Below are 13,893 nucleotides of genomic sequence, written 5' to 3'. Positions count from 1 at the left end.
CCTGGGAACTTTTGAAAAATATTTCTTCTCAGGTGTCATACCAAGATACAAAGGTAACTGGTCTAGAAGTGAGCTTAGGAATTTATATTTTTAAAAGCTTTGCTTAAAAAAAAATTTTTTTTTAAGGGATTTGAATGCTCAGGCAGAATTGAGGACCACTGAAAGAGATGGGAATATCAGACCACCTGACCTGCCTCTTGAGAAATCTGTATGCAGGTCAGGAAGCAACAGTTAGAACTGGACATGGAACAACAGACTGGTTCCAAATAGGAAAAGTAGTACGTCAAGGTTGTATATTGTCACCCTGCATATTTAACTTATATGCAGAGTACATCATGAGAAACACTGGACTGGAAGAAGCACAAGCTGGAATCAAGATTGCTGGGAGAAATATCAATAACCTCAGATATGCAGATGACACCACCCTTATGGCAGAAAGTGAAGAGGAACTCAAAAGCCTCTTGATGAAAGTGAAAGTGGAGAGTGAAAAAGTTGGCTTAAAGCTCAACATTCAGAAAACGAAGATCATGGCATCCGGTCCCATCACTTCATGGGAAACAGATGGGGAAACAGTGGAAACAGTGTCAGACTTTATTTTTCTGGGCTCCAAAATCACTACAGATGGTGACTGCAGCCATGAAATTAAAAGACGCTTACTCCTTGGAAGGAAAGTTATGACCAACCTAGATGGAATATTCAAAAGCAGAGACATTACTTTGCCAACAAAGGTCTGTCTAGTCAAGGCTATGGTTTTTCCTGTGGTCACGTATGGATGTGAGAGTTGGACTGTGAAGAAGGCTGAGCGCCAAAGAAATGATGCTCTTGAACTGTGGTGTTGGAGAAGACTCTTGAGAGTCCCTTGGACTGCAAGGAGATGCAACCAGTCCATTCTGAAGGAGATCAGCCCTGGGATTTCTTTGGAAGGAATGATGCTAAAGCTGAAACTCCAGTACTTTGGCCACCTCATGCGAAGAGTTGACTCATTGGAAAAGACTCTGATGCTGGGAGGGATTGGGGGCAGCAGGAGAAGGGGACGACAGAGGATGAGATGGCTGGATGGCATCACCGACTTGATGGACATGAGTCTGAGTGAACTCTGGGAGTTGGTGATGGACAGAGAGGCCTGGTGTGCTGCGATTCATGGGGTCGCAAAGAGTCGGACACGACTGAGCGACTGAACTGAACTGAATCTAATAGGAGATGAAAAAAAAAAAGGAAAGGCAAGACTTGCGGTGTTGTCTTTAGGATGACCTAGTAAGGTAATGGGGATTTCCCAGGTGGCACTAGTGGTAAATTACCCTCCTGCCAATGTAGGAGACCTAAGAGATGTGAGTTCAATCCCTGAGTTGGGGAGATCTCCTGGAGGAGGGCATGGCAACCCACTCCAGTATTCTTGCCAGGAGAATCTCAAGGACAGAGCAGGCCGGCGGGCTACAGTCCATGCGGTTTCACAGACTCAGACACGACTGAAGCGACTTAGCAAGTGCACACAGATAAGGCATTGGGAAGGCACTGGAGGCTTATTAGTAGGGTGGTGCCACTAAGCAGAGAAAACAAAAAGCAAACCATTGTGCATTGAAAGAGCAGGTGATATAGGCATTGGCAAAAATAAAGAAGGTTGTCTTCCCAGGCAGAGGAAGGAAACTATGGCTGTGTCCTGAGCTAGGGCTCTTGGCAGCCTGAGGGGCGCCATCAGGGACCAGACAGACAGGAAGGAAACGGACACCAGCTCTGGTCTTGCTTCCATCTCCACTCCTTCCCATTAAAAACGGGCCACGTGCTGACCTCAGCGAGACCTTAGCTTATCTGTTGTAAAGAACAAAGCTGAGTTTCTACATACCAAGCTTTATTACTTGGGTCTAGAATTCTCTTCACAATAAAGGTTTTGGGGGATGCCTTTAGAAAAACAACCCACAGCTATAATAATAACTATTGCTATCAGTCACATGGGCTCTTCTTCTGGAAAAATAATCATTCAACATTTCTGATGGAGGACTATTAAAGTCCTGGGGCAGTGATTTTTTTAAAAAATGCATTATGATAATAACCAGTTTTGGAGAGAATGAAGTGAAACAGACATCCTTAACCTCTACTAGTGAAAATGTAAATCAGGAAAATCTATACAGAAACTGTACAGGGTGTGCCAGGAGCTTGGAAATAATTCATACTTTTTGATCTACTACTGGAAATCTATTCCTAAGAATGGACTCTAAGAAAAAAGTCAGAGATGTATTATTTGTGTAGAAACTTTTATATAATATATAGTATCATACATATTATATATACATAATAATATCATACAACTTTGCCAATATGGTACTGAAAATTTGGAAGCAACCTAAGTAAATATCCAATGAAAGGGACCAGCTAAAAAGTCTTGGCATCTCATTAAAGCAGAATGTTAAGAATCTATGAAAACCTGCAAACAAACAATATATTAAATATCAGAGAATGTTCATCATGCATTTTAAGTCAAAAATGGAAAGTTACAAAGCACTTTTAAGCAAATACTTGTGCTTAAGTATAAATTGCAAATATGAAAACATACTGGAGGGAGATATGGTGAGATGCTCACAGGATACAGTTTTTCTTTCACATGTGTTCAGTCTCTACATTATTTTACAATAAGCATGCGTTACTTTTATGATACTAAAAACATACCCCAAATGTTTTGTTTTTAATATGTATGGAGTGCTAACAAAAATTTTCTGAAATAATAAACTATCAGCCTTTCTTCTATTTTGAGTTAAGGGCACATATTTCTGAAAAGGTGTCTGGATCCATACCAATTTTTTTTTAAAGCACCTATTTTTTTTTTTTTTTAAATTCTCTTTAAGAGAGATTTTCTGACCTTAGCCAGAGGTCACCATCTCTCCAGTATCCAGGCTGCTGCTAGCTGGAATGCTGACAATCACCAGGTACATGATCCCAAAACTTCTGGAGAGGGCCTGGTGTGCTCAGCGAAACATTCACACTCTTCCTTAATGATCAGGAAATGAACAAACCACAGGTATTATGGGTCCAGAGTCCCCGGAAAGCCAAAAACCACAAGTGCTATGAGGGACACAGCAACACTGGCTCTTTTGTGGAATTCAGGACCAGATCTGGGGTCACTGTGGACCAGAACATACCTTCCCCAACCCGGGCCGAGATATTTGAGAGGAGTCCTAGGAGTCTGGTTCTTCTCTGGGAGGCGAGAGTATTCTATGCATCCCCCACATAAGAGCACTGGCTTGTCTGCTTCCCAGGAGACCCAAGGACTTGGCATGAGCACAGGAGGGTCAACCTCCCCATGTCTGCTTTCTTTTTTTTTTTTTTTTTTTTTTTTTTTTTTAATTTTATTTTATTTTTAAACTTTACATAACTGTACTAGATTTGCCAAGTATCAAAATGAATCCGCCACAGGCATACATGTGTTCCCCATCCTGAACCCTCCTCCCTCCTCCCTCCCCACTCCATCCCTCTGGGTCGTCCCAGTGCACCAGCCCCAAGCATCCAGTATCGTGCATCGAACCTGGACTGGCAACTCATTTCATACATGATATTTACATGTTTCAATGCCATTCTCCCAAATCTTCCCACCCTCTCCCTCTCCCACAGAGTCCATAAGACTGTTCTATACATCAGTGTCTCTTTTGCTGTCTCGTACACAGGGTTATTGTTACCATCTTTCTAAATTCCATATATATGCGTTAGTATACTGTATTGGTGTTTTTCTTTCTGGCTTACTTCACTCTGTATAATAGGCTCCAGTTTCATCCACCTCATTAGAACTGATTCAAATGTATTCTTTTTAATGGCTGAATAATACTCCATTGTGTATATGTACCACAGCTTTCTTATCCATTCATCTGCTGATGGACATCTAGGTTGCTTCCATGTCCTGGCTATTATAAACAGTGCTGCGATGAACATTGGGGTACTCGTGTCTCTTTCCCTTCTGGTTTTCTCAGTGTGTATGCCCAGCAGTGGGATTGCTGGATCATAAGGCATGTCTATTTCCAGTTTTTTAAGGAATCTCCACACTGTTCTCCATAGTGGCTGTACTAGTTTGCATTCCCACCAACAGTGTAAGAGGGTTCCCTTTTCTCCACACCCTCTCCAGCATTTATTACTTGTAGACTTTTGGATTGCAGCCATTCTGACTGGTGTGAAATGGTACCTCATCGTGGTTTTGATTTGCATTTCTCTGATAATGAGTGATGTTGAGCATCTTTTCATGTGTTTGTTAGCCATCTTTATGTCTTCTTTGGAGAAATGTCTATTTAGTTCTTTGGCCCATTTTTTGATTGGGTCATTTATTTTTCTGGAGTTGAGCTGTAGGAGTTGCTTGTATATTCTCGAGATTAGTTGTTTGTCAGTTGCTTCATTTGCTATTATCTTCTCCCATTCTGAAGGCTGTCTTTTCACCTTGCTAATAGTTTCCTTTGATGTGCAGAAGCTTTTAAGGTTAATTAGGTCCCATTTGTTTATTTTTGCTTTTATTTCCAATATTCTGGGAGGTGGGTCATAGAGGATCCTGCTGTGATGTATGTCAGAGAGTGTTTTGCCTATGTTCTCCTCTAGGAGTTTTATAGTTTCTGGTCTTACGTTTAGATCTTTAATCCATTTTGAGTTTATTTTTGTGTATGGTGTTAGAAAGTGTTCTAGTTTCATTCTTTTACAAGTGGTTGACCAGAGTTCCCAGCACCACTTGTTAAAGAGATTGTCTTTAATCCATTGTATATTCTTGCCTCCTTTGTCGAAGATAAGGTGTCCATATGTGCGTGGATTTATCTCTGGGCTTTCTATTTTGTTCCATTGATCTATATTTCTGTCTTTGTGCCAGTACCATACTGTCTTGATAACTGTGGCTTTGTAGTAGAGCCTGAAGTCAGGTAGGTTGATTCCTCCAGTTCCATTCTTCTTTCTCAAGATCGCTTTGGCTATTCGAGGTTTTTTGTTTTTCCATACAAATTGTGAGATTATTTGTTCTAGCTCTGTGAAGAATGCTGTTGGTAGCTTGATAGGGATTGCATTGAATCTATAGATTGCTTTGGGTAGTATACTCATTTTCACTACATTGATTCTTCCAATCCATGAACATGGTATATTTCTCCATCTGTTAGTGTCCTCTTTGATTTCTTTCACCAGTGTTTTATAGTTTTCTATATATAGGTCTTTAGATTCTTTAGGTAGATTTATTCCTAAGTATTTTATTCTTTCTGTTGCAATGGTGAATGGAATTGTTTCCTTAATTTCTCTTTCTGTTTTCTCATTATTAGTGTATAGGAATGCAAGGGATTTCTGGGTGTTGATTTTATATCCTGCAACTTTACTATAGTCATTGATTAGTTCTAGTAATTTTCTGGTGGAGTCTTTAGGGTTTTCTATGTAGAGGATCATGTCATCTGCAAACAGTGAGAGCTTTACTTCTTCTTTTCCAATTTGGATTCCTTTTATTTCTTTTTCTGCTCTGATTGCTGTGGCCAAAACTTCCAAAACTATGTTGAATAGTAATGGTGAAAGTGGGCACCCTTGTCTTGTTCCTGACTTTAGAGGAAATGCTTTCAATTTTTCACCATTGAGGATAATGTTTGCTGTGGGTTTGTCATATATAGCTTTTATTATGTTGAGGTATGTTCCTTCTATTCCTGCTTTCTGGAGAGTTTTGATCATAAATGGATGTTGAATTTTGTCAAAGGCTTTCTCTGCATCTATTGAGATAATCATATGGTTTTTATTTTTCAATTTGTTAATGTGGTGTATTACATTGATTGATTTGCGGATATTGAAGAATCCTTGCATCCCTGGGATAAAGCCCACTTGGTCATGGTGTATGATCTTTTTAATGTGTTGTTGGATTCTGATTGCTAGAATTTTGTTAAGGATTTTTGCATCTATGTTCATCAGTGATATTGGCCTGTAGTTTTCTTTTTTTGTGGGATCTTTGTCAGGTTTTGGTATTAGGGTGATGGTGGCCTCATAGAATGAGTTTGGAAGTTTACCATCCTCTGCAATTTTCTGGAAGAGTTTGAGCAGGATAGGTGTTAGCTCTTCTCTAAATTTTTGGTAGAATTCAGCTGTGAAGCCGTCTGGACCTGGGCTTTTGTTTGCTGGAAGATTTTTGATTACAGTTTCAATTTCCGTGCTTGTGATGGGTCTGTTAAGATTTTCTATTTCTTCCTGATCGAGTTTTGGAAAGTTGTACTTTTCTAAGAATTTGTCCATTTCTTCCACGTTGTCCATTTTATTGGCATATAATTGTTGATAGTAGTCTCTTATGATCCTTTGTATTTCTGTGTTGTCTGTTGTGATCTCTCCATTTTCATTTCTAATTTTATTGATTTGATTTTTCTCCCTTTGTTTCTTGATGAGTCTGGCTAATGGTTTGTCAATTTTATTTATCCTTTCAAAGAACCAGCTTTTGGTTTTGTTGATTTTTGCTATGGTCTCTTTTGTTTCTTTTGCATTTATTTCTGCTCTAATTTTTAAGATTTCTTTCCTTCTACTAACCCTGGGGTTCTTCATTTCTTCCTTTTCTAGTTGCTTTAGGTGTAGAGTTAGGTTATTTATTTGACTTTTTTCTTGTTTCTTGAGGTGTGCCTGTATTGCTATGAACTTTCCCCTTAGGACTGCTTTTACCGTGTCCCACAGGTTTTGGGTTGTTGTGTTTTCATTTTCATTCGTTTCTATGCAAATTTTGATTTCTTTTTTGATTTCTTCTGTGATTTGTTGGTTATTCAGCAGCGTGTTGTTCAGCCTCCATATGTTGGATTTTTTAATAGTTTTTCTCCTGTAATTGAGATCTAATCTTACTGCATTGTGGTCAGAAAAGATGCTTGGAATGATTTCTATTTTTTTGAATTTACCAAGGCTAGCTTTATGGCCCAGGATGTGATCTATCCTGGAGAAGGTTCCATGTGCGCTTGAGAAGAAGGTGAAATTCATTGTTTTGGGATGAAATGTCCTATAGATATCAATTAGGTCTAACTGGTCTATTGTATCGTTTAAAGTTTGTGTTTCCTTGTTAATTTTCTGTTTAGTTGATCTATCCATAGGTGTGAGTGGGGTATTAAAGTCTCCCACTATTATTGTGTTATTGTTAATTTCTTCTTTCATACTTGTTAGCATTTGTCTTACATACTGCGGTGCTCCCGTGTTGGGTGCATATATATTTATAATTGTTATATCTTCTTCTTGGATTGATCCTTTGATCATTATGTAGTGACCATCTTTGTCTCTTTTCACAGTCTTTGTTTTAAAGTCTATTTTATCTGATATGAGTATTGCTACTCCTGCTTTCTTTTGGTCCCTATTCGCATGGAAAATCTTTTTCCAGCCCTTCACTTTCAGTCTGTATGTGTCCCCTGTTTTGAGGTGGGTCTCTTGTAGACAACATATGCAGGGGTCTTGTTTTTGTATCCATTCAGCCAGTCTTTGTCTTTTGGTTGGGGCATTCAACCCATTTACGTTTAAGGTAATTACTGATAAGTATGACCCCGTTGCCATTTACTTTATTGTTTTGGGTTCGAATTTATACACAATTTTTGTGTTTCCTGTCTAGAGAATATCCTTTAGTATTTGTTGGAGAGCTGGTTTGGTGGTGCAGAATTCTCTCAGCTTTTGCTTGTCTGAAAAGCTTTTGATTTCTCCTTCATACTTGAATGAGATCCTTGCTGGGTACAATAATCTGGGCTGTAGATTATTTTCTTTCATCATTTTAAGTATGTCTTGCCATTCCCTCCTGGCTTGAAGAGTTTCTATTGAAAGATCAGCTGTTATCCTTATGGGAATTCCCTTGTGTGTTATTTGTTGTTTTTCCCTTGCTGCTTTTAATATTTGTTCTTTGTGTTTGATCTTTGTTAATTTGATTACTATGTGTCTTGGGGTGTTTCGCCTTGGGTTTATCCTATTTGGGACTCTCTGGGTTTCTTGGACTTGGGTGATTATTTCCTTCCCCATTTTAGGGAAGTTTTCAACTATTATCTCCTCAAGTATTTTCTCATGGTCTTTCTTTTTGTCTTCTTCTTCTGGGACCCCTATGATTCGAATGTTGTAGCGTTTAATATTGTCCTGGAGGTCTCTGAGATTGTCCTCATTTCTTTTAATTCGTTTTTCTTTTATCCTCTCTGATTCATTTATTTCTACCATTCTATCTTCTAATTCACTAATCCTATCTTCTGCCTCTGTTATTCTACTATTTGTTGCCTCCAGAGTGTTTTTAATTTCACTTATTGCATTATTCATTATATATTGACTCTTTTTTATTTCTTCTAAGTCCTTGTTAAACCTTTCTTGCATCTTCTCAATCCTTGCCTCCAGGCTATTTATCTGTGATTCCATTTTAATTTCAAGATTTTGGATCAATTTCACTATCATTATTCGGAATTCTTTATCAGGTAGATTCCCTATCTCTTCCTCTTTGGTTTGGTTTGGTGGGCATTTATCCTGTTCCTTTATCTGCTGGCTATTCCTCTGTCTCTTCATCTTGTTTAAATTGCTGAGTTTGGGGTGTCCTTTCTGTATTCTGGCAGTTTGTGGAGTTCTCTTTATTGTGGCGTTTCCTCGCTGTGTGTGGGTTTGTACAGGTGGCTTGTCAAGGTTTCCTGGTTAGGGAAGCTTGTGTCGATGTTCTGGTGGATGGAGCTGTATTTCTTCTCTCTGGAGTGTAATGAAATGTCCAGTAATGAGTTATGAGATGTCTATGGTTTTGGGGTGACTTTGGGCAGCCTGTATCTTGAAGCTCAGGGCTGTGTTCCTTTGTTGCTGGAGAATTTGCTTGTTATGTCTTTCCCTGGAACTTGTTGGCCCTTGTGTGGTGCTTGGTTTCAGTGTCGGTATGGAGGCGTTTGATGAGCTCCTGTCAATTAATGTTCCTTGGAGTCAGGAGTTCCCTGGAGTCAGGGATTGGACTTAAGCCTCCTACTTCCAGTTATCGGTCTTAATTTTACAGTAGTTTCAAAACTTCTCCTTCTATACAGCACCACTGATAAAACATCTACGTTAAAGATGAAAAGTTTCTCTACTGTGAGGGTTACTCAGAGAGGTTCACAGCGTTACATGGAGAAGAGAAGAGGGAGGAGGGAGTTAGAGGTGACCCAAATGAGATGAGGTGGAATCAATAGTGGAGAGAGTGGGCTAGCCAGTAGTCACTTCCTTATGTGCACTCCACAACTGGACCACTCAGAGATGTTCACGGAGTTATACAGGGAAGAGAAGAAGGAGGCAGGAGACAGAGGTGGCCAGAAGGATAAAAGGGGGAAATGAAAAGGCGGGAGACAGATCCAGCCAGTAATCAGTTCCTTAAGTGTTCTCCACCGTCTGGAACACACAGAAATTCACAGAGTTGGGTAGAGTAGAGAGGGGTTAGGGAGGAGATACAGGTGACCTGGTGGAGAAAAAGGAGAGTCCAAAGGGAGAGAGAGCAGTCAAGCCAGTAATCTCGTACACTAGTGAAAAATGGGTCCTGAAGATTGGGTTCTTAAAGGTACAAAATTGGTAACAAATACATAAATACAAAAATTAGAAATTAGAGTAGAGTTTGGAATTTCAAAAATGCGATGTTAATGAAAAGGAGAAGGAAAAGAAAGAGAGAAAAAACGAACAAAGAAAAACAAACAAGGTCGTGAAAGTAATAAAGAAACTACAGGTACAAAATTGATAACTAATACCAGACAGCAAAAATTAAAAATCCAGAGTAGAGTTTGGAATTTCAAAAATACAACGTTAAAAAAAAAAAAAAAAAAAAGAAGAAGAAGAAGAAAAATAAAGAGAGAAAACAAACAAACCAACAAAAACAATGTCGCAAAAATTATAAAGAAAATCCAGGTACAAAATTGATATCAAATACCAAAAAGCATAAATTAAAAATCTTGAGTAGAGTTTGGAATTGCAGATATACGATGTTATATAAAAGAAGAAGAGAAAGAAACAGAGGAAAAAAAAAAGTCACAGCAATTATGAAAAAAACTATAGGTACAAAATTGATAACATATATCAAAAGGCTAAAATTAAAAATCTAGAGTAGAGTTTGGAATTTCAAAAATGCAATGTTAAAGAAAAGAAGAAAAAGAAAAAAGAAAAAAAAAAAAAAACCACGGTCAAAAAATTATAAAATATATATATGAAGTTTGCTGAAGAAGAAAAGAAAAAAAAAAAAAAAAAATAGGGTCTTTTTTTTTTTTTTGCAAAGTAATAGTTATAAAAGTGAAAATTAAAGGACAATAGAGGACTTAAAAAAATTTTTTTTAATTAAAAAAAAAAGAAAGAAAGAAAGATTGATCGTAAAAATAGTAAAAATATATCTAGGTCTTTCTCTGGTTTTGTTGTGAGTATTGTGGGTTCAGTTCATTTTTGGCAGTTCCTTAGTCCGACTTATATTTCTCAAGATCTATAGGCCCCTTCCTATGTAATCCGTAGTAACCACAGGGTTTTAATCTATGGCCTGTAGCTTCCAAGGCGTTTCCCTCTGTTAGAGCTTCTTCTGTTTGCTGGTCTCTTCAGTGTCTGGTTCCCGCCCTGACACAAAGGGGACGGTGTAGGACCCTATTTTTTTTTTTTTTTTTTTTTTTAATTTAGGCTCACTTGTTCAGCCGCGCTGTGGGGAGGGAGGGAGGGATGCTGCAAACAGATAACACTGGCGTGCGCTCGAAGTGCCTCAGCCACACTGGGTCTGCCCCCGCTCACGGCGCGTGTAACCTCCCTGCCCACACTGCTTGGGCTCTAGGTTGTTCCGCCAGGAACAATCAGAGGCCGGCCCTGGACTGAGCTCCCAGGTCCAAGCCGCTCAGGTTCAGGCACTCGGGTAGTCCTCAGAGGCGCAGACTCGGTTGGGCCTGCGTTTTGTGTTCTTCCCAGGTCGAGCAGCTCAGGCGATGAGGTGCTTGGCGGGCGCCAATGCTGCGACTTATCGCCTCCCCGCCACTCGGTTATCTGGGTGTAAAACCGGCGCACCTTCTCAGGCAGATGTTGACCGTCCAGACCCCCAAGAAGTTTTAGTTAGCAAAGAAGCCTGCTTACAGTTTTATAGATAGTGTCTCTCTGGGGCTGCGATTGCCCCCTTCCGGCTCTGGTTGCCTGTCACCGGAGGGGGAGGTCTGCAGCCGGCTATCTCTGTTCAGTCCTTTGTTCTGTGCGCGGGCCTGGCGGTGTCTTAGGTTAGGGCTGGCTTTTCGCGTGGTAGATATCCCACAGTCTGGTTTGCTAGCCCAAATTATTTCGCTCAGATAGCGCTCAGGACATTCGGCCCGATTCTTACTCTAAGGGACACAGCCCGTGCCGCACTTCCCTGCCCAGCCCCCGCTTGCTAATGCCTTGTGCAGGCATCTGCGCTGCTTCTCCGCTAGGGGAGTTCCCGTAGGGCTCACAATCCGCGATTTTTAATTGTTTATTTTTTTTTTTCCCCTCCCTTTTATGTTGCCCTCTGTGCTTCCAAAGCTCGGCACAGATTCGGCAGTGAGAGGGTTTCCTGGTGTTTGGAAACTTCTCTCTTTTTAAGACTCCCTTCCCGGGACGGAACTCCGTCCCTCCCTCTTTTGTCTCTTTTTTTGTCTTTTATATTTTTTCCCTACCTCCTTTCGAAGAGTTGGGCTGCTTTTCTGGGTGCCTGATGTCCTCTGCCGGCATTCGGAAGTTGTTTTGTGGAATTTACTCGATGTTTAAATGCTCTTTTGATGAATTTGTGGGGGAGAAAGTGTTCTCCCCGTCCTACTCCTCCGCCATCTTGGCTCCTCCCCCCCCATGTCTGCTTTCAACAGCCCCTCCTTAACCCACCCAGAGCTGAAATCGAGCTGCTACTTGATCAGCCTACGAGGTGGGCAAAGCCAAGAGCCGGAGGCCTGAGCAGGTCACGCAACTGCTCCGTGGTGTTTGGCCCATTCATTCGGTGGCCCTCTCTGGAGCTCGAAGCTGTCAGCTGGTGGGAAGCTGCTTGCTTCGACAACCAGTTCTCAGAACCAGGAGGGAAGCTGGGACACCCTGGGTTAGCAATGGAAGCGTGTGGCACACATCCAGCGGAGGCCCTCTGAGCACGCAGAGTGTTGTGAGCCCAGGCAGACCTACCTCATAGGAAGTTCTGATGAGTCTGAAAATGTCAACCTCAGGATAGGGCTCCACATCATCACTGAGCAGGGAGTGGAGGTGAGGGATGGGGGGCAGCGTGCTGTCTTTATTGGTCACGCTGTCCAAATACCTGAAGAAGAAAGGAATCCAGAGTCACTGGGAGGCAAATCCAGAATTCTCCCTTTACAGCTGTCCACCTATTTTCTGCAAACTCTGCGTATCAGAAGGCTAGAATTTCCTTAAGAGTGAATGAAAATCCCTTCACTTCTTTTTAAAATTTTATTATTATTTTTAAACTGAAGTATAGTTAATCGTCTTTACTTCCAAAGACAAAGAAGAATAATAAAAAAAAAATCCTCAATCACACAGAGAAGTGGGCCCTATGATAACCATCAGGGCATATAAGACTCACAGAACCAAGGAGAAAGGCAGATGGAAGGTACAGATAAGAAAGCCCAGGGGTAGTTTTCCAGGTGAGAAATACCTTCCCAAAACGGTCATAGCCTCCCCATCGTCCTTGCAGTTCAAAAGCTTGTCTACGTTTGCATCGAGCACAGCTAGGGCCAACTGGAATATCACTTTGATTCCTTCATAGAAGAAACAGTCAACAACCACCACTGCGCTCTCAAAGGGCATCACGCTGAGAAAAAGGGTGAGGAACCAGGACAGGGAGATGGTGGAGATCACGCCCAGGTCCTGCATGCAGTCGTACAGCTGCGGGACGTAGTCCCGGGCTAGCTCCTCGAAGACACCCTGGTCCACCAGCGCACCTGCAGCGGGGCGGACGCAAAAGGTCATGCGTTAACCAACAGCACCTTCTCACAAGTGAACCCAAGACAATAGCTTGGCGAAAATAAGCCAGTTGACAACTGCTACTGAGACAGAACTCTAATCACTAGGTTACTAGAAGAAGGTATCAGCACAGCCAAGTCACCAGATGAGTTCTGACTGCATCTTCTCTTCCTGGGGCCTTCCTCCCCTGCTTCTTGATCATAAAAGAGCAATAACATCACACCTCTAAGAGCTGTGGAGAAGGTCAACTTACAAGATTTTCCTGACACACAATTATTTTGCTGGCAACATGATGTTTGGCTAGGCATGAAATATACATCTAAGTAGGTTCATTTATTGGCAAACTCTTAAAAAAAAAAATCACTCTTCTGGATGCTTGGTCCCCATTTAGGAATTGTTTCTTTAAATAACTGTTTGGTTCCCCCCCACCCCCAAAGTATAAGCATTCCAGCTGTACACATTCATGATCAACTCCCTGATGTTTCTAGAGAGTACTTCCAATGAATCAAGTTACTGTGCAAAAGTTTAGAAATGAAGACAGAACATAAGAGGAGAGCATAAAGTACACCTTTTGCTATACTAGCAATGAAAAGCTTGTCTTGCTAAAATGAATGTCTAACACTGGAGGGGATTATATGGAGAGACACCAATAATTTATTTAAATGCTCACCATCGCTGCTTGCTTTGCAATGAAACCAGTTCTGAAAAATACCTTAGAAACTGAGCTCTGAATGTATTTTTATATGCTATTCTGCCCACTCCTTTTTTGAATCCTTCTGCTTTCCACAGATTCCAAGCTCTTCATGAAAGCACTATTAAACCTTTGGGGACTGGGGATCTGTGTGCCTGGTGTAGCTCTCACATGCCACAGACACCCACATTGAGTGTTTTCTAAAACAGTGAGACGTATATTCTTTCCATGGGCCGAAGCTCCACGGTGCTCCTTTGTGTACAATCTATATTGATTCAAGCCCTCTCATTCCCATTTTGGGAAACTGGAGTTGTCTGACACTCTTTTGGCTAATACTGACTGAAAATGGGATTACAGATGATTTCCTG

At 40.9% G+C, this 13,893-nt stretch overlaps 1 protein-coding gene across 2 annotated transcripts in view; it reads right to left on the bottom strand.

Annotated features, from left to right (window-relative positions):
• TBC1D9 (TBC1 domain family member 9) overlaps window positions 1-13,893 on the bottom strand; it is a 132,072-nt gene that overhangs the window by 26,087 nt on the left and 92,092 nt on the right. For both annotated transcript variants that reach the window (XM_055550730.1, XM_055550731.1), the window contains exons 12-13: window positions 12,527-12,812; window positions 12,043-12,172 (exon numbers count right to left, since the gene is read on the bottom strand). In XM_055550730.1, the coding sequence (XP_055406705.1) occupies window positions 12,043-12,172; window positions 12,527-12,812 (416 nt within the window). The remainder of the gene's footprint in view (window positions 1-12,042; window positions 12,173-12,526; window positions 12,813-13,893) is intronic.

This window comes from Bubalus kerabau, chromosome 16, assembly GCF_029407905.1.
Source record: "Bubalus kerabau isolate K-KA32 ecotype Philippines breed swamp buffalo chromosome 16, PCC_UOA_SB_1v2, whole genome shotgun sequence".
NCBI classification, from domain to species: domain Eukaryota; kingdom Metazoa; phylum Chordata; class Mammalia; order Artiodactyla; family Bovidae; genus Bubalus; species Bubalus kerabau.
This window is presented reverse-complemented; position numbering and strand designations above follow the sequence as displayed.